The sequence below is a fragment of the Nomascus leucogenys genome, chromosome 12 (genome assembly GCF_006542625.1).
Source record: "Nomascus leucogenys isolate Asia chromosome 12, Asia_NLE_v1, whole genome shotgun sequence".
Taxonomy (NCBI): Eukaryota; Metazoa; Chordata; class Mammalia; order Primates; family Hylobatidae; genus Nomascus; species Nomascus leucogenys.
The window spans coordinates 46,728,817-46,748,277 of NC_044392.1; the positions used below are offsets into that span (position 1 = coordinate 46,728,817).

Below are 19,461 nucleotides of genomic sequence, written 5' to 3' on the forward strand. Positions count from 1 at the left end.
GGGGACACTCCCGCCGCCTCCGCTCGGTCCTCTCTGGTCCCTGGGAGCGTGGGCTGGGCCGCAGGGGGCTTCCGTGGGCCTGGCCTCTCCCACCGCGGGAGGAAAGAGCAGGGGGAAGCCCCCAGCGCCCGCCGCCTCCGAGAGAGCCACGGTGTCCTCGGGCCGGGCAGGCGTTGAAGACGAGCCCGGGCGGGGCCCCCCGCGCGTCGTGCCTGTCGCCTGCCGTGTCCGGAGCAGAGGCTAGCGCCCGCCCGCTCGGCGCCCCGAGCCGTAAGAACCCCACCCTGCCGGGCGTGGGCGACGGCCGGCCCGGGGCGAGCAGAGCAGCCGTCGCGGGGCCTCGCCGCGGCCTCCAGCTCCCCATTCACGGGGAATGCAGTGGCCCCCGACCCCTGGCGCCTCTGCGTGTCTGGGCTGGGCCTCCACGCTCGCCTGCTCCACGGCCGCGACGCTCGTGGGCCAAGCCTGCCGGGGCCCCCTCATGGCGGCCAAGTGGTTCAAGGAGTTCCCCCTGAACCTGAAGACCGTGTCGGAGCGGGCCAAGCCCGGGGGCGGCGGCGGCAAACTGCGCAAGAACTCGGAGGCGGGCGGCGCTGGGCCGGGTCCCGGCAAGGGCCGCAAGAACTCGGCGGCCGAGCTGGGGAGCGGCAGGGCCGGCGTCGGCCCCAAGGACAGCCGGCTGTCCCGCGACAGCCTGCAAGGTCTGATTCAGGCCGCCGCGGGCAAGGGCCGCAAAAACTCCCGGGCCATGGAGGAGGAGCCCCACCGGGGTGCGACCAAGAGCTCGGGCTGCAGCACCTACATCAACAGGCTCATCAAGGTGGACACTCAGGAGAAGAACGGGAAGAGCAACTACCCCAGCAGCAGTAGCTCCAGCTCCAGCTCCTCTTCCTCCGCGTCCTCTTCCCCTTCCTCCCTGGGGCCCGAGCTGGACAAGGGCAAGATTATTAAGCAGCAAGACACGGTAAGAATACAGCCTCCCTTGGACCACCTCTCAGTCGGAGGGGAGCCCTGGGCACCTGCTAAGCCCTAGGCTTCTCTAGACCTAAGAGGCAGTGAGGATAGGTTTCCTAAGGTCTTTTCTCCCGCCACCATTTGGGACCTCCTAAGTGGCCATTTAAAATTCTTAGACTGTTTTTTAATTCTTGAAAAATTCTTATTCTAGAGGTGGGGAGCTTTGCAGAAATGTACTAGCCATTAAATTTTGTTAGCAGTTTAGAAGAGTCGTTGAATGAGATATTCCTGTTTGGTTACATTTGACCCGTTTATAGATGTGGCTCATTTTAATTTTGATATTCAGGGGAATTGCAAAGCTAGACTTGTGTGTGACTTTTATGCCTCTTGAGCATAAAGAATGATAACCTCTGAAGTGTATAGGTATGCATTTCAAAGCTTCAGGAAATGAGTTGATCGACAGTCTTCTCCACTGATTTGGAAGTTCCATCATTTTCTGCAGTTCCACCGAGTAAAGGGCTCCTCGGAGCTTCAGCAAATCTCCAAGACTGCTGCCCTTTCATTCATTCCATGGGCATTTGTTGTGCAGCAGCCATATGAGAAAAGGGGCACAGGGCATTAAGGGCTGTGGAGGATGCAGAATATGACAAGGAAATGCTCTCAAGGAAATTACAGATGAGAAGAGAGGGTGTTTCCTGCGACGGACACACTGGAGGTTTTATGGGTGCTGTCCAATGTGGAAAAGTTAAGAAAAGGTGTGTGAACATAGGAAGGGACTCCCTCCATTCTTGCTGAGATGAGTTGGTCTGATCTGGTTGCTTTTATCTTCTCTCCGATGTGAAAGGGGGAGAGAGAAGAGCTCAAATCGAGATTTCAGACTCTGGTCCAGGCAATCACTTCCTAACATGGGAGCTTTAATTTTCTTTTGTCCAGGCTTCAAACATGCTACCTCCCTGGTTGAAGTCAAGAGCCCATAATCCATGCTATGTATGTCTGCATTGGGCACTTCTGTTCATTCTTCCATTCATTTTTTCATGCTGTAAATACGGCATGCCCACCCTGAGCCAGGCACTGAGTGGAGAGCTGTGTAAAGATGGACGGGGACCCAGCTCATATGTTATTCAGTGGTCCACCTGACTGTGTGACTAGATCACAAGCACCTTGAAGCCAAGGGCTCACTGTATCTTGCAACTGTGGTACACATGGTGGGTAGTCAAAAATGGATTAAGTGAATGGCAGTCGCAGTCACAGTCCCTTGCAGTGGTTGTCTGGTTATTTTTATGGTTGTCACTTCTGGATGTCTGAGGTTTCTGAGGCTATTTCCAGGCTGTTTCCTCCTCTTCGCTTCTCCTCATGTATCTGAATTCTCACCAACTCCAGTGTTACTTCTAAAGTCTTTGGATAATGTAACGGAGGTTGTGGAGCAAGGCCTGGAGCTTCCTCCCTGAGAAGGATCCCCTAACCTCTGGTGTTGTCACCCATATTGTCACATACCACCTCCTCAGGTGCCTTCTATTTTTGGAAAGACAGATGCTTTCTGACACAAAATAGGGGATCCCAGATAGGGATCAAAACCCTATCTGGTCTGTAGCCTGTGACAGTCAGTTCGGCTGTGAATTACTGAACGTAGAACACCTACAATACTGTTTAGTACTGACCTACTTCTCATCTATGAAGCCTGTGTCTTTGGAGCTGTGATCCACTCCTTGAGGACAGGAAGCATGTCTTGGGTTTATTTTGACTCTCTCACAGTGCCTAGCCAGTACTGGTGGATGACTGACTGACTCATTATAACTGTACTGCTCAGCTGATTGGAGTTTAAAAAACTCAATTCATAAAGGGTATGTGGTAAAGCCACATACCCTTTATGCTGTAAAGCCACAGGTACCCTTCACTCCCCACATCCACCCCTGCCACCTTCTAACCCAGAAAATGTTTTATTGCTTGGAGAAATAAAGGGAGGTATAAAGAGCCTTGGGGATAAGTGAAAGAGTTTAGATGAGTTGTTGCAAATCAACTATACAACCAAAAAAACACAGGTGTTTGTCTAACTGGGACACATGATCAAGTGCAAAAGCTATCTGGAACTGGTTATAGAGATTTTGACCTCTTTGGATGTGCAGGAGATGTCAGTAGCCATTTTGATAACATTGCCATTTTGGTATATCGTGGCCCTTAGCAACTGTCCTCTCTTGTTCTTTTACAGGTCATCATTTTAGAAGACTATGCTGACCCTTATGATGCCAAACGGACAAAGGGTCAAAGGGATGCAGAGAGAGTCGGAGAGAACGACGGTTACATGGAACCATATGATGCACAGCAAATGATAACAGGTTTGTAAGCAGGCTCTGCAGAATAGAGACTGAAATCTCACACTCAGTGAGTGTTGTAATATAGTAACCGGTGTCTATTGGGGAAGAGGGATAAAGCAATTTAACCAGATCCTGCTGACTTGAAGAAACAGAAATTAGACCCCAAACTAATGTCGGACTATCTAGGTAATTTCCTGTATGATTTAGTATCCTTCAGAGTTTTAGAATTTACAGGAGTCTTCAAAGTTTTTCTAGTTCTATGCTAGATGACATTTATGAGTGCAGATCTGCTCAGAATATGATGTTCAATTTTAACATGATTACATACATTTTGGGGCCACTTTCAGATGCTTTAACATTCATAATGGGAGTCATACATTTTACCAAGAAGCAAATATATACTTAAGGGATTTTAATCTATTAAAAAATATAAGCATTGCCAGGCGCAGTGGCTCATGCCTATAATCCCAGCACTTTGGGAGAGAGGCGGGCAGATCACATGAGGCCAGGAGTTTGAGACCAGCCTGGCCAACATAGTGAAACTCCATCTCTACTAAAAATACAAAAATTAGCCAGGTGTGGTGGTGCACACCTGTAATCCCAGCTATTTGGGAAGCTGAGGCACAAGAATCACTTGAACTAGGAAGGAGGAGGTTGCAACAAGCCAAGATTGCGCCACTGCACTCCAGCCTGGGCAACAAAGCAAGACCCTGTCTCAAAAAGAAAAAAAAAAAAAAGGCCAGGCGCGGTGGCTCACACCTATAATCCCAGCACTTTGAGAGGTCGAGGTGGGCAGACCACCTGAGGTTGGGAGTTCAAGACCAGCCTGACCAACATAGAGAAACCCTGTCTTTACTAAAAAAAAAAAAAAAAAAAAAACAAATTAGCCAGGCATGGGACGCACGCCTGTAATCCTAGCTACTCAGGAGGCTGAGGTAGGAAGGAGAATTGCTTGAACCTCGGAGGCGGAGGTTGCAGTGAGCCAAGATTGTGCCATTGCACTCCAGCCTGGGCAACAAGAGTGGAACTCCATCTCAAACAAAAAACAAACAAAAACTGCAAACATGATGTGATTCTGTATTTTGTAGTAGAAGACTTTCTCAACAAGTTCTACAATATTGGAGCCAAAAATTTAATTACTAAGCAGTAATTATCAATTACTGCTGGCGGGGTACAGTGGCTCACGCCTGTAATCCCAGCACTTTGAGAGGCCTAGGTGGGCAGATCACCTGAGGTCGGGAGTTCAAGATCAGCCTGACCAACATGGAGAAACCCCGTCTCTACTAAAAATATAAAAAATTAGCCGGGCATGGTGGTGCATGCCTGTAATTCCAGCTGCTCGGGAGGCTGAGGCAGGGGAATCGCTTGAACTCGGGAGGCAGAGGTTGCGGTGAGCCAAGATCATGCCATTGCACTCCAGCCTGGCCAACAAGAGGGAAACTCTGTCTCGAAAAAATAAAAAAAAAAGAAAAGAAAAAAATCATTGCCATAAACCAAGCCATTCAAGGCAAACCACCTAAAACCAAAGACTAATCTTGTGACTTTTCAAGTCAGAACAATTCCAATTTGTGAGCTAAGCAGTCACTTTGTCATTCTTAGTGTCACACTTTTCCCTTTTAGTCATAATTCTCTTAAGTTGATGTAAATGATACTTAAATAAAAATAATGTAGATTTGTGAACTTTATGTATTCACCTAGTTTTCCGTAAACAGTCTTCCATCCATAATGAGAAATGTAATTGCTGAGTGCTGACTCAAGGGAGCCTTATTTGAATCTTGTGGGTTTCATGCCTGGGAGGAGTAACTGGTCCCTCATGAAAGACTTTGTCTCTTCTGTTTAGAACAGATTGAAGAGCTGTCGAGCTCAGGTTCTGTAAGTATAGTCTCAGAAGAGTTGAGCAGAGAGTAGCGGCAGCACACTGGAAGGGCCAAGACAGTCTTCAGAATGAAAACGAGCTGGAACAGGAAAGCCTGGCTCCGCTTCCTGCTTCTCTGCTTACAGAGATAAGGCCCTCCGTGTGGGGAGGGTGTACCCTGGCCAGGCTGTGACCCTGAAGGTCACTGGACTGTGACCCCTAATGAAATCTGTGAATGAAAGGAAGTGAAAATGAACTGTCAGAGTTTTAAAAAACATCAGAGCCTTGAAAGGAATAGGGAAAAAGATTTACTTTTACATAAAATTGAGGAAAAGGATTTTCTTAAAAAAAAAAAAAAGTTTTATGCTTAATTGTGATTCACCTTTCTTTGTCCTTGGGTTTTTATTCTTATATTTCTCTTTAACCAAAGTAGGTAGTGTTTATACTGTACATCTGTTTATTTAGAGAGCTGCACTGATCAGAGGGAATGTGCTGTGATTTTATAAAAATGAATATAATTTTGGGGTTTTTTTTGTTTGTTTTTTTCATGTAATTCCCACAAGAGCTCTGTAAGCTAGGGGACTACAGTGCTGTCCCCCTTGTGACAGGGTGACAAAAAACAAGATCAAAGGGATTTGGGCTTGCCTGTGTTAAGGAGACGTTTTAAGAGACAGAGCAGGAATTAGCACCCGGATCTCCCACTCCACATTGAGTGGTCTGCCCCTGACACCACATGGCGTTCAGGACACACTTGAAATGCTGTATGCAAAACCACTGTAAACTTCACCCATAAGTGAGGCACCTTTCCACTCAACCAAGAATATTATCTTCAAAAGTCAAAATTGTCCAACATGGAATAAATGTAATAATAATCGCTAGCGTTTAATATTTGAGTGTGTATTAAGTTCCATGCCCTGTTTTAAACAATTTCTGAAAATAAATTCATTTAGGAATACAAAATTAGTATATTCAGTTGGCAAATAAATTCAAATTTATTAAAAATTCAAATTACTAACTTTACAATCTAGTGATCTAAGTATACTTTGCTCTTAACTTTAAAAAAGTTGTATTCATGGATTTTAAAGTTTCTTCATTTAGAATATATATCACAAAGCACCTTCTCAATCAGTGTAGAGACTCTACCTCTTATTCTACCGGTAGGTTACAAGCTGGACAGAATAACAGGAAGTGAGTTTATCGGAAGCTAGAAATAAAAGATTTGCTGCTGGGCTTTTGTTTTTTGTTTTTTAAACCTTTTACTTTTTTATTCAGTTTGATCCTTGTGTACCTGATTGTCAAATCCAAGTTCGGAAATTTCCCGTCTTTCTTGAGAAATGATAAGAGTTTTTTTTACTTGTTTCAGCATTTCTGAAGATGGAAAGGATTTTAATGAACACAACTGAACTGTGGAGTGGTTAAATCTGTGTTGCCATTCTCTGCATTTCCTTTTTTCTACTGGTGAAATGGGAATTACAGGCCTGGTTTTAACAATATCTTGGGCGTATAGAATACTGCCCATATGTTGTTTTAGAATACCCAACAAATATTTCTTGGGGGTTTATTTATTATGTACTAGGCCCTGTCCTGAGCTCTGGGCATACAGGAAACAAGACCCACATGATTTCTGCCCTTGGACCTCACAGCCTAAGGGGGAAACAGACCTAACACCAGCAAAGAAGATAAGTCATTGAAAAGCATGATAAGTGCCATGAAGTTGAGAATAGGAGCCAGCATCTACCTCAGGGGCAAAGGAAGCTGAGAGAAGCCCATGGCTTTCCTGTGGCCAAATCGCTATGGGACCCAGGCTTCCTGGGTCCCCCCAAAAGTTTGCTCTTAACTTTTAAAAGTTAAGAATTTATGAATTTATGAGTAAATTATCACTGAGATTTATCCAAAGGATTGTTCATAAAAAGATATGACTGAATACAAGGCAATATTAATATAAACCTCTGTTATTTTTCTGCTAAATTCACAGGAACATTTTAACTAAATATTCTAGCTAAAATATTTAGCTAAATATTTGGCAGAAATATTCTACATAATCTAGCATTAGGAGTTTTAGCCACTGCTTTGGAACGTTAGCATCGGACAGGTCTTTAAAAGTTCCCATTGGCTAGTTAGCATGAGGATTCTTTCTGCAGTTGACGTCATACAGCTGTAAACTGAGAGCTTACTAGGTACCAGCCTGGCCAAATTACCTCACTAAATCTTGCAACAACCCTGTAAAGTGTTTTGTTTGTTTGTTTTTTGTTGTTTTTTTTTTTGAGACGGAGTCTCACTGTGTCGCCCAGGCTGGAGTGCAGTCGTGCAATCTCAGCTCACTGCAATCTCTACCTCCCGGGTTCAAGTGATTCTCCTGCCTCAGCCTCCCAAGTAGCTGGGATTACAGGCGCCTGCCACCACACCTGGCTAATTTTTGTATTTTTCTTGGAGACGGGGTTTCACCATGTTGGTCAGACTGGTCTCGAACTCCTGGCCTCAAGTGATCCTCCTACCTCGGCCTCCCAAAATGCTGGGATTGCCAGCCACAAAGTGAGCCACCATGCAAGTGGATTTCTTTATACAGCTGAGGAAACCTAGGTTCAGAAAGATTAAATAATTTGTCCAAATTACACAACTGAAAATACCGTGTCATTCAGCAAGCTGTGGTTTTAGCTTTTGAGCTCCAGTAAAAGATTATTTTTAAAATTTTATTTTTACTTCCAAATGATTTTGTTGGTTTGTTTAAATAGTCAGATCTAAAAGAGAACCTCACTGTTCGAGTCTCCATTTAAAAAAAAAAAAAAAAAACTATTGTCTCCATCTGGCCAGGCCCAGTGGCTCATGCCTGTAATCCTAGCACTCTGGGAGGCCAAGGTGGGAGGATCCGTTGAGGCCAGGAGTTCAAGGCCAACCTTGCCAACATAGTGAGACCCCATCTCTAAAAAAAAAGAACTATTATGTCCATCTTTGCCTATGATTTAAACAGAAAAAACCTATTATGGAAAAAAGTGCAAATGAAGACTGGTTTTGATTTAATTGGTCTTTATTCTCCTTGCTAAATTTCAGGGTTTCTGAATTGTACCTGCTTTTGTTCAGATGTTTAGATTTATTCAATAAGAAAACATTAAAGTAATTTTAAAAGCTTGAGCACTGATCAAAGATGTGAGTAAAAAATTGCCGAACAGCCCTGTTTCTGATTCCAGGAGGAAAATAGAGTCTTAAGAGGCTCCAAGTTTAATGTTTTGGAAACATGAAGTGGGTTAAAATGGATTAGGGGAAAAAGCACATTATTTGGAAATTGGAATTAACATTTTACATGAAATCATTTGAGCATAAAGCATGGACTCTGGAGTTGGTAATAATTGGCCTCACCATAACTACTGCATGACTGTGGCTTCCGTGTATTCACCTGTGAAAATGGGGTAACACATCTGTCACTGCCTTAGTGAGACATCAGTGAGATTCTGGGCATAATACACCTAGCAGGTGTATACCTAGTCAATACAGCCATGAGTTAGACACTCCAGAGACAATTCTATTTCCAGAGAGCATTCTGGACCATATAGGGCAATACTTATTGCTAACTACAATTAATTTAGTAAAAGAAAATCTTAGTCTTCTGCTAAGACTTTCTTGTTTTTGTGTTTTCATGTGAATGGCATAATTACCTGCAGCGAGTTGGGGATTGAGAAGGGAAAATTTTTGGCCCCTATGATGTTTCACACCAACCAACTGAGTGTTTTTAGTAGGTGCAGGTCAGCCCTGAGCTTCAGCCCCAGGCTGCAAATGAGTGTTTATCTGCTGCCGGTCCCCTGCATTCTGTTGTCTCCTGTGGTAAATGGCCTCTATCGGCAGCCAGGGTGTAGCTTCCTCTTGCCATTTCCTCCTTCTCAGGCTCGTTTCCTCTTGGAGCCAGCTCTGCACGTCAGGGGCTATTCTCCCTGCAGGAAGGGTCGGCTTGCAGCCCCACGATTGTTTCTGTTTCTATGGCGCCTCAGGTTTGGGGGCAGCCAGGTGTTGGAATGGACTGGAAGGTTACTCCCCTTGAAGGGGTGGTGGTGGTGGGGAGGGGAGGCCTGTGCTCAAGCCCTTTCTTCCCCTAATTAAACATTGTTTCAAAAGATGATGGCAGTTTGCAGATTTTGCCTAATCCCAGGACCCTGCAAGAAAGCATTCTCAACTCTATGCTTTGTGTATCTCCCAGAACTCTAAGTGTGGGGAGACTGTCTCAATAGAAGGACCTCATTGCAAAAGTAAAAACTCAAACGCATGTGTAATAAGAACTCAAGATTCTAATCACTATACATCATTTTATTTTATTTTATTTTAGGGGAGGTGAGCTGGAAGGCCCGGTGGGAACACTGCCCGTCCACCCTGTACATCATTTTAATCCAAATGTATTGAAATGTCCTTGTGAGCAGGGCTCCTTCTGTCTTAAGGTTGGAATCACCTCTTTTTCCTTTTAGTTTAGCTGGGGCAGAATTGCAGCGAGGACCTTGGGAAAGGGTTTCCCCAGCCTGTGCCAGATGGTCTCAGTGTAAACTATGATTAGAAACCTAAAAATTCTATTCTATATTCATCCTTTGAACTCCTTTGTGTTTTCTGCTTCCCTTTTCTTAGTTCTTTAGAAAAGTTCCTTTTAAAAAAATTACAGCCTTGTCTTAATTGAACCAAGAACAGAGTATGTTTTTGTTTACATAGCTCTGTTTAGAGTAAGCAATGAAGAAGAAAAGCTGTAGGATTGAGAGTCCAGGGACTCAGGAGATGCAGCTCTGACCTCAGACAACCCCAGATACCTGGCCTGGCCTGGGGGTGGGGGCCAAGGACAGTTCTTCGGACTCTACATTCTGATGTGGAAGTTGTAGACACAGGCAGTACCTTTCTCCTCAGGATGGGGCTAGCAATGACAGATAGGCTCCGGAGCACAAGGAACCAAGATGGAGACTGTGGGCACCCAGGAGGTGTGGAAGTGGTTCTCAGGTTTAGCTGCTCTTTAGAATCACCTGGGGGATTTTTACACTCTGACTCCCACACTGCACCCCAGACTAATCCAATCCGAACCTCTGGTGGTTAAAGCAGTGTGTGTTAAAGCCCGCGGGTGATTTCAGTGAGCTGTCCCTGCACAGAATTTGAGACAGCTGCTGACAGCCCCTAGTCAGCAGAGAACTATAACCTCAGCCTATACCTAAGTTTTGCACTTTTGAATTTGGTGTCCTGATTTTAATAACGTTTCCCTTATTTGTTGCCCTCTTTTTGTTATAGAGGTCTTAATGAGTCAGTGGCATTTCTCCACGGACCATCCCCACACCTGTTTTGAAGTTACAGATAGAAAGTTTTTCCACCCATTGTGTCTGTGGCCCTGCGGTCTTGTGAGCCTCTTCCTCTTCACCTGACCTTTCAGCCTTCTTTGCTGGCACCTCCTTCCAGCCACCCTTAACTGAAGGAGTCCCAGATTCTGCCTTTGATCCTCTCTCGTTTTCAATCTGCCGTCCTTTTCTCTTGTGATTGCTTTCATTCTCACAGTATTCACAACGATCCATTTGTTAACCCCTTGACATATTCCTCCAGATCCACACTGTCACTTCCCTGGAGACATTCTAGCGTTCCCTCCCCTCCCTCTCTCCTCCCATCCATCCATCCAATCATTATTTAGCACAACGATATGTCCTACAGTAATAAACAAGATGTGGTGGTCTCTGCCCTGGCAGACTCCATCAAATTGAAAATACAGACGCATCAACATATAAATGGATGCAGTGGGAGAAGAGCAGGGTGAGAGTGGGTTGGTCCAGTCGTGGCACCTGATTAACTCTGTGGGGCATCAGAGAAGAAGGTGGGCAGGAAAGGCTTCTCCGGAGAGGAGAAGATGCTGAGTTAGATTGTAAAGGATTGCAAGATCACCAGGATACCGGTGGGCTCAAGACAGTATAGTATGCAGGGAACTGCAGAAGTTCAACTTGGTCAGAGCAAACAGTTGGATTATGGGGAGATGGGGCAGGGTAGTGTTGAGAAATTGGGGAGAAAGACAGTGACCTTCTCGTGTAAGCCTCCCATGCCGTTCTGAGTGTTCTTCACTTCTTAAGCAGACAGTCGGGAGCTTATGAGGTGTTAAGAGATGAGATATCTGCACATAGAAAGTTCCTCTTTGACTATGACCAAGTAAAGGATGGCTTGAAGGCTTCCTGATGGGCATTTAGAAGAGCCACAAAATGACGTTTCTGTTGGTGTATAATATAGACTCTATATCACCAGCTCTGGTTGTCCAGACTCCAGCCATCTCTAACTCTACCTGGCAAGGCTCCTTGACCCCAGGCTGCTCACCACCCTGTACTGCTAGTTTGTTTCACTGTGGCTGGTTGGCTGGTTAGCTAGCTAGTGGTTGGTTGGTTTGCATATGGTTTTTTCCATCTATTTTTATGCCCCATTTCAGACTATACCTTTCTGATTTACTCTATCCTGTACACCATGGTTAGAGTTATCTTCCAGTGAAACAGAAATATAATTGTTATTCCCTACTAAAATAAATAAATAAATAAATAACCTTATAATGGTTTTGTTTTACATGCACAACCATCTAAACTTTGTGTTGTTACTTTTAAAACGTCTACACCTTGGCACCTGGCTTGCCTATGCTTCCAGCTGCTTCTCCCATTACCCATTGCCTCTCTCCTTTGTGGCCTTCTGGCCTTTAGACTCGTCTCTCAGCTCCCCATTATGGAACAAGCCCTCTATCGTTCCCACCTCCATATCTTCACTCATGCAGCTTCCTCCACTGGAAATGACCTTCTCTATCAAAGTCAACTCATCTTCCATTTCTCTTCCACTTGGAGTCAATCCAAGTGTAGTGGCTAAAAGTATAGCTTCTAGAGTCCAACTTCCTGCTTGTGAATCCAGGCTTTGGCACTTACTGGTTTAGACAATTTCCTTAAACTCTTTGTGCTTCAGTTTTCTCTTCTGTAATAATGGGGAAATAATGATATCCCATAATCTTAGAGTGATTGTGAAAGTTACTAGACACTTAGAATAGTGCTTCACACATGGTAAGCCATCGATAAATGTTAACTGCTGAGTTGTTATTATTGGTTTTCCCTATAACACTTCTTTTACTTTGATTTATCCTGGAGTTATTAGCCCAATACATATTATTTATGAATGTGTCTGGCTTCCCCCAGTTTGTTGAAACTGCATAGGAGTCAAGAACTCTGACTAATGCACGTAAATGCTTTCCCTCAGTATATATGCAGCAATGCTTTGAATATCCAGACAGTCCCTGACTTACTGTGGTTTGGCTTACAATTTTCAACCTTTACAGTGGTGCAAAAGTGATATGCATTCAGTAGAAATTGTACTTCGAGTCACATACAACCATTCTGGTTTTTACTTTCAGCATTCAGTAGATTACATGAGATGTTCAAAACTTTATTACAAAATGGGCTTTGTGTCAGATGATCGTGTCCAGCTGTGGGCTAATGTGTTTGTTTAAGGTGGGCTAGGCTAAACCATGATACTGAGTAGGTTAGATGTATTAAATGCGTTTTTGACTTGCAGTGGATTTTATTACAGTTCTTTTATCTGGGCTTCCTGACAAGATGTAAAAACTTTGAAAGTGAGCTATACTCAGAGCAGACACCAGAACCTGGAAATGAAGCAGGTTACCCTGAGGCCACTACTTAAAAACTGCAAGTGGCACCCCAGAGGTGTGCTTGTCTTAAGATGTAATCTCCCATCTTAAATGTGGATCCCATTATCTGACTCAGGCAACTGGAGGGAAGAAGTTGTAGGCACCTTCATTTTGCTTTTGTAACACAGCTGAGAAGTAATCAACCTATCAGGGAGCAATCTTGGAGTTATCTGCCACCTTCAGCCAGAGAGACAGAGGTACTGAGGTAATTGGGTTAATGACCAGGCTTTTATGGCATCTTTACTTTCAAGACATTGTGTATGGTGTGTGTTTTTCAGAAATGGTGTGTGTTTTTCAGAAATTAGACGACGGGGTTCCAAAGATCCCCTGGTGAAGGCTCTCCAGCTGCTTGACAGTCCCTGTGAACCCGCAGACGGTGGCCTGAAGTCAGAGACCTTGGCCAAAAGACGGAGTTCCAAGGACCTCTTGGGGAAGCCGCCACAGCTGTACGACACTCCCTACGAGCCTGCAGAAGGGGGGCCCAGGGCAGAGGGGAAGGCGCGGTCCCCAGACAGCCGGCTGCCTGAGAATGACGAGCGGCCCGCGGCAGAGTACGAGCAGCCATGGGAGTGGAAGAAGGAGCAGATCGTGCGGGCTCTGTCAGGTGAGGGCGCCAGGCCAGGCCCGCCCCAGTGTGACTTCAGTCTTCTGGCCACCGCATCGGCCCCACATTTGTTTTTTCCCTTGTGGGTACCTTTATATTCCTTTCTCTTAGTGTGCAACTGTTTTGGAAATGCCTGAAATGACCATTGAAAGAACACACCTGGCTGGGCACAGTGGCTTGCGCCTGTAATCCAAGTCACTTTGGGAGGGCAAGGCAGGCAGATCACTTGACCCCAGGAGTTCAAGACCAGCCTGGTCAACATGGCGAAACTCCATCTCTACTAAAAATACGAAAATGAGCTGGGCCTGGCGGTGGGCGCCTGTAATCCCAGCTACTGGGCAGCCTGAGACAGGAGAATCGCTTGAACCCAAGAGGTGGAGGTTGCAGTGAGTCGAGATTGTGCCACTGCACTTCAGCCTGGGCGACAGAGCGAGACTGTGTCTCAAGAAATAATAAGTAACTAAATACATAAATAAATTAAAGTATAACCAAGCCGGGCACAGTGGTTCACACCTGTAATCCCTGCACTTTGGGAGGCCAAGGCAGGCGGATCACTTGAGGTCAGGAGTTCAAGTCCGGCCTGGCCAACATGGTGAAACCCTGTCTCTACTAAAAATACAAAAATTAGCTGGACATGGTGGCATACGCCTGTAGTCCCAGCTACTGAAGAGGCTGAGGCAGAAGAATAGCTTGAACCTGGGAGGTGGAGGCTGCAGTGAGCCGAGATCATGCCACTGCACTCCAGCCTGGGCGACGGAGCAAGACTCTGGCTCAATAATAATAATAATAATAAAAGAAAAGTATAACCACACCAGGTGTGGTGACTCATGCCTGTAATCCTAGCACTTTGGGAGGCCGAGGCGGGCAGATCACGAGGTCAAGAGATGGAGACCATCCTGGCCAACATGGTGAAACGCCGTCTCTACTAAAAATACAAAAAATACCTCAGTGTCGTGGCACGCACCTGTAGTCCCAGCTACAGCTTGAGAGGCTAAGACGATAATTTCTTGAACCCAGGAGGCAGAGGTTGCGGTGAGCTGAGATCTCCCCACTGAACTCCAGCCTGGGTGACAGAGCGAGACTCTGTCTCAAAAAAAAAAAAAGTATAACCAATGTAAAGGGTGAAGGGAGAAGGTAATATATTTGATGGCAAGCATTTGAGTCAGTTTTTTTCTTTTTTTTTTTTTGTTTTTCGAGACAAGGTCTCACTGTGTCACCCAGGCTGGAGTGCGTTGGTGCGATCATGGCTCACTGCATCCTCAGCCTCCTGAGCTCAGGCAATCCTCTCACCTCAGCCCCCCGAAGAGCTGGGACTACAGGCGTGCACCACCACTCCCGGATTATTCTTTAATTTTTTAGAGATGGGGGTCTCACTGTGCTGCCCAGGTGGGTCTTAAACTCCTGAGCTCAAGTGATCCTCTCACCTCAGCCTCCCAAAGTGCTGGGATTACAGGCAACAGCTACCATGCCCAGCCTGGAGTCAGTTTCGTTTGATTTGAGTTGTCATCTCTGGCACCGGCTCGTCTCCCAGTCCCGTGCCAGATGCTGCCATTTCATCTCCTTCTGTCCAGCCTAGGTGTCATGGCATCTCAGATGTATTATTTGGTAGTCTTTGTGTTTCTGAGTTGTCTTTTCTGTTTTATTATTTCATATTAAAAACTGTTGGTTTGATTTTATAGGATGATACACATTCTTGCAAGGATTCATTGCCTGTAACTATGTTTAATCTTTTATCCTAAAAATAGCAGAACGGAGTCTCGCCCTGTCGCCAGGCTGGAGTGCAGTGGCGCAATCTTGGCTCATTGCAACCTCTGCCTCCCAGGTTCAAGTGATTCTCCTGCCTTAGCCTCCCAAGTAGCTGGGACTACAAGCACGCGCCACCACGCCCAGCTACTTTTCGTATTTTTAGTGGAGATGGGGTTTCACCAGGTTAGCCAGGATGGTCTTGATCTCTTGACCTTGTGATCTGCCTGCCTTAGCCTCCCAAAGTGCTGGGATTACAGGCATGAGCCACCGTGCCCGGCCACGAAACCACAAGTTTTTTAAAAGTCCGTGTTGAAATATATATTAAAGTAGTTTCCTCTCATAATCTAAAACTGTTTTATACTGATGAATATTTTATAGAAAAGGTGTCTGTGGGATGCTAGCAGTGTGATCAGATATCAAAGACAGCAGGAGCTCAGCTAGCCAGGGTATTTTGCAGTATATTATAGTTAATGTTAAAGGGGGAAAATGCTTCTTTCCTGAGCCAAGGCAGGCAAGGAGGTTTTTTCCCTTTGAAGTTTACATGGATCACCCCAGTGGCATGTGATGTTAAATGGAGTCTTCCTTCCAGTCCAGTTTGAAGGAGCTGAGCGACCTTCCGTCAGGGAGGAGACAGTGAGGCAGCACCACCGGCAAAAGAGCTGGACCCAGAAGATCCTGAAGCCAGCCCTCTCGGACCACAGTGAGGGAGAGAAAGTGGACCCGGGCCTGCCCCTGGAGAAGCAGCCGTGAGTCTCCCCCTCAGATCCTTGTAACAGACAACAGCTGGGAGCTTACTGACAGCTTTGTATCAGGGAGCACATTGGCCCATTTCACATGATTATTTTTATTAATGAATACTTGCCTAGATGGGGCTTTTAATGAAAACCCATCTTCAAAGCCCAGTGCATTGTGCAAAATGGAAAGTGCACTGCATCTCAACAAGTTCATTGTAAGTCTTATTCTTCTGTAGAGAGTGAAAACTGTTCAAATGACACTAGCACCGTTAACTCACTCTTGTATGATTGATAGGCTTTGTGATCCGGGATCACCCAGATCTGCATTTTGTCTGTTCCGAATGTGAAGCAGGATCTAGTTCAGGCTGTTGCGTCTCTGCCAGAAGTTCATTTCAAACAACGCTTTGTGGAACGATGCCCAGTCTGGATTTGTATTTTGACACTCACGGTGCCTTCCCCTCTTCCACCCCCATTTTTCAGCTGGTATCATGGTGCCATCAGCCGTGCTGAGGCTGAGAGTCGACTACAGCCCTGCAAAGAAGCTGGTTACCTGGTTCGAAATAGTGAGTCAGGGAACAGCAGGTACTCCATTGCCCTAAAGTAAGTAAGCCTCATGGCTTTCCTCATCTCCAAGGGGAAGGAACACTGTGTGACAGTCTTCTAGTCAAAAAAAACATACTGTGAAGGTGGTTCACAGGGGTGTGCACTGCAGAAAATAAGAGGCATTTGTTTGGACAATGGAACATGAGACACTTGGATGAGAATGCAAAATTGGTATTGGGTAAATGCCTCCATTATCTATTATGATAATGAAGGTCTTATTGCATTATCTTTGTGCATTAGTCAATTTCTACCTTACATTACCTAATCTGGAGCAGGCCCTCTCAGTAGAGAAATAATTCCTGATGAAAAGAATTATTTCTAACAGGGTAGTACGGTCATTCTTTTATTCCCTAGTATTGGGGACTTTAATAAATCAAGATCCCCCTGATTGTCAAAATGCCAACTGCAATTTTGACACCAGTTTCTTCTGGTGAAGAAGGAAATGCTGACTTGCCTGTTGCTCCCTCTGTCTGATGGTACACAGAAAATTCACTTTTGCCTGGTAGGCCTGGTGGAGTGTGTATCATGGAAATTCTCACTGCTCTGTGAGTTCAGTGGCCCTATATTGGAGGATCATTGTCAAGAGCCCTAACAGCATTTCCTTCCTGAGGAAGCTGAGCCCCTGCAGCTGAAACAATCAGGCTGGAGGAGAACAGAGTGGGGCGGGGGAGTTGAGCAATATGGCTCAGAAAATGGGATAGGCCACCAGATATACAATACCAGGAATAGCTCAACTGTGTTCCTGAAATTGGTGCTTGTGGATTAAATCTTTGAGCTTTCGGTGCCAGCTTTCATTTTATACAACCAGGAATGGTCTTTCCAGATGCAAGGGGAGGAAATGATTTTTATTATTATTTTTGTGTTCTTTTTGGAAAAAAAGGGAAGAAGAACCCTTACTTATGTCCTTTTAGCTGTGGTGAGGAGGATGAGTTTTTTGGGGTTTTTTGTTTTTTTTTTGAGATGGAATCTCACTCTATTGCCTAGACTAGAGTACAGTGGCATAATCTCCGCTCACTACAACCTTCGCCTCCCGGGTTCAAGTGATTCTCTTGCCTCAGCCTCCCAAGTAGCTGGGATTACAGGTGCCTGCCACCACGCCTGGCTAATTTTTTTGTATTTTTTAGTAGAGATGGGGTTTTACCATGTTGGCCAGGCTGGTCTTGAACTCCTGTCCTCAAGTGATCCGCCCACTTCGGCCTCCCACAGTGCTGGGATTACAGGCGTGAGCCACCGTGCCCAGCCGAGGATGAGTTTCTACCTCACCTTAGTAGCCTCGTGCTTGGGCGTAAGCACTGGTTTTGCAATTTGAGGGCTAGAAGGGACTTGGCATTCTTTTTAATTGTTTTCTTTGTTCCAGTACCTGATGACTCATATGTAATAAGGATAAACCACTCAAGGATTACATGCATTTAGACTGAAATTTCTGAGAGCACCACTAGAGTGTGGAATGCATTTCTGTGTGTGTAGAACCATTATGAGACGGATGAGAACCTATCAACCTAGTGTGAATCTGGCTGCAGTTGTTTTCAGTGGGGAGGGATCCTCTGCCCACTCATTCATGTCTCCTCCTTGATTTTCATTGCAGGACTAGTCAAGGATGTGTCCACATCATAGTGGCTCAGACCAAAGACAACAAATACACACTGAATCAGACAAGCGCTGTGTTTGACAGCATCCCTGAAGTGGTACACTATTATTCCAATGAAAAGTTGCCTTTCAAAGGGGCAGAACACATGACTTTACTCTACCCAGTGCATAGCAAGCTTCACTAAGATTCAGCCACTGCAAGCCCTGGGCCTCTGGCACCTGCAAGGGCATCATCAGCACACAACCAGCATCTCAGAGGACAAGGCTGGACTAGCAACTGCTAGAAAATGGGAGTCTTCCTTGAAAAGTCAGAGTTGTTTTGTTTTGTTTCGTTTTGTTTCATTTTGTTTGAGACGAAGTCTCGCTGTGTTGCCCAGGCTGGAGTGCAGTGGCGCGATCTTGGCTCACTGCAACATCTGACTCCTGGGTTCAAGCAATTCTCCTCCTTCAGCCTCTCAAGTAGCTGGGACTATAGGCACGCGCCACCACTCCCGGCTAATATTTTTCTTTTGTATTTTTAGTAGAGACGGGGTTTCGCCATGTTGGTCAGGCTGGTCTCGAACTCCTGACCTCAAATGATCCACCCACCTCAGTCTCCCAGAGTGCCTGGATTACAGGCATGAGCCACCGCACCCAGCCGAGTCTTTGGTCTTAAAGTGATTCCATGACACTTTGTTTGTGACCTGTCCCTTGTTTCCTTGCTAAGTAGTTCTACAATAAGAAATCATGATTTAGCTGTTGCCTCCAGCTCTGGGGTAGGGTGTTCTTTTTATGGTGTGACCCTCAGGAAAGTTAAGTCAGGAGTTCAGGAGCATCAGAGTTCTCCAGAAATGTGCCTACTTGTTACCTGGAATACCTGGTCTCTAAACAAACCAACAAAAAACCCACGTGGCTTTTCCACATGATGGTGCAGACTGGAAGAGGATGTTATATTGGACTCGTTATTGGGGAAATGAATGAGCGGGAGACAATGTGAATGACGGGCAAGAAGGTTGTCTTTCTCCCTCAGAAGTCCTAATTCAGCTCTGGAGTTCATGGAAATCCACAACTTCAGAGTGTGACCTAAGGATTATTTTGTTGGTCAGCCTTTCCAAGAAAAGTGTGTGTTCTCTCAATCTCTGTGGATTTTCTCATTTTTTAGCAAATGAGTGAGATAAGCATAAATAGGAAGGAAGATACCCCAGGTTTATTTTATTTTATTTTATTTTTCGAGACGGAGTCTCGCTTTTTCACCCAGGCTGGAGTGCAGTGGCGCAATCTCAGCTCACTGCAAGCTCCGCCTCCCGGGTTCACGCCATTCTCCTGCCTCAGCCTCTCCGAGTAGCTGGGACTACAGGCACCCGCCACCACGCCCGGCTAATTTTTTGTATTTTTAGTAGAGACAGGGTTTCACCGTGGTCTCG

General features: G+C 45.5%; 1 protein-coding gene across 1 annotated transcript; it reads left to right on the forward strand.

Annotated features, from left to right (window-relative positions):
* The first annotated feature begins 355 nt into the window (after positions 1 to 355).
* Positions 356 to 18,417, forward strand: SHE (Src homology 2 domain containing E). The gene is made up of 6 exons (XM_030824403.1): positions 356 to 964; positions 3,161 to 3,287; positions 13,083 to 13,388; positions 15,724 to 15,880; positions 16,349 to 16,468; positions 18,057 to 18,417. Exons 1-6 carry the CDS (start codon positions 374 to 376, stop codon positions 18,241 to 18,243), a joined length of 1,488 nt encoding a protein of 495 aa, XP_030680263.1. The 5' UTR covers positions 356 to 373; the 3' UTR covers positions 18,244 to 18,417.
* Positions 18,418 to 19,461: the final 1,044 nt, after the last annotated feature.

Excerpts from the sequence above, each read along its gene's own strand:
- SHE (XM_030824403.1), top strand. The coding sequence starts at position 374 with ATGCAGTGGCCCCCGACCCCTGGCGCCTCTGCGTGTCTGGGCTGGGCC. Across the intron at positions 13,389-15,723 it reads GATCGTGCGGGCTCTGTCAG|TCCAGTTTGAAGGAGCTGAG; the intron begins GTGAGGGCGCCA and ends TCTTCCTTCCAG. Across the intron at positions 16,469-18,056 it reads AGGTACTCCATTGCCCTAAA|GACTAGTCAAGGATGTGTCC; the intron begins GTAAGTAAGCCT and ends TTTTCATTGCAG.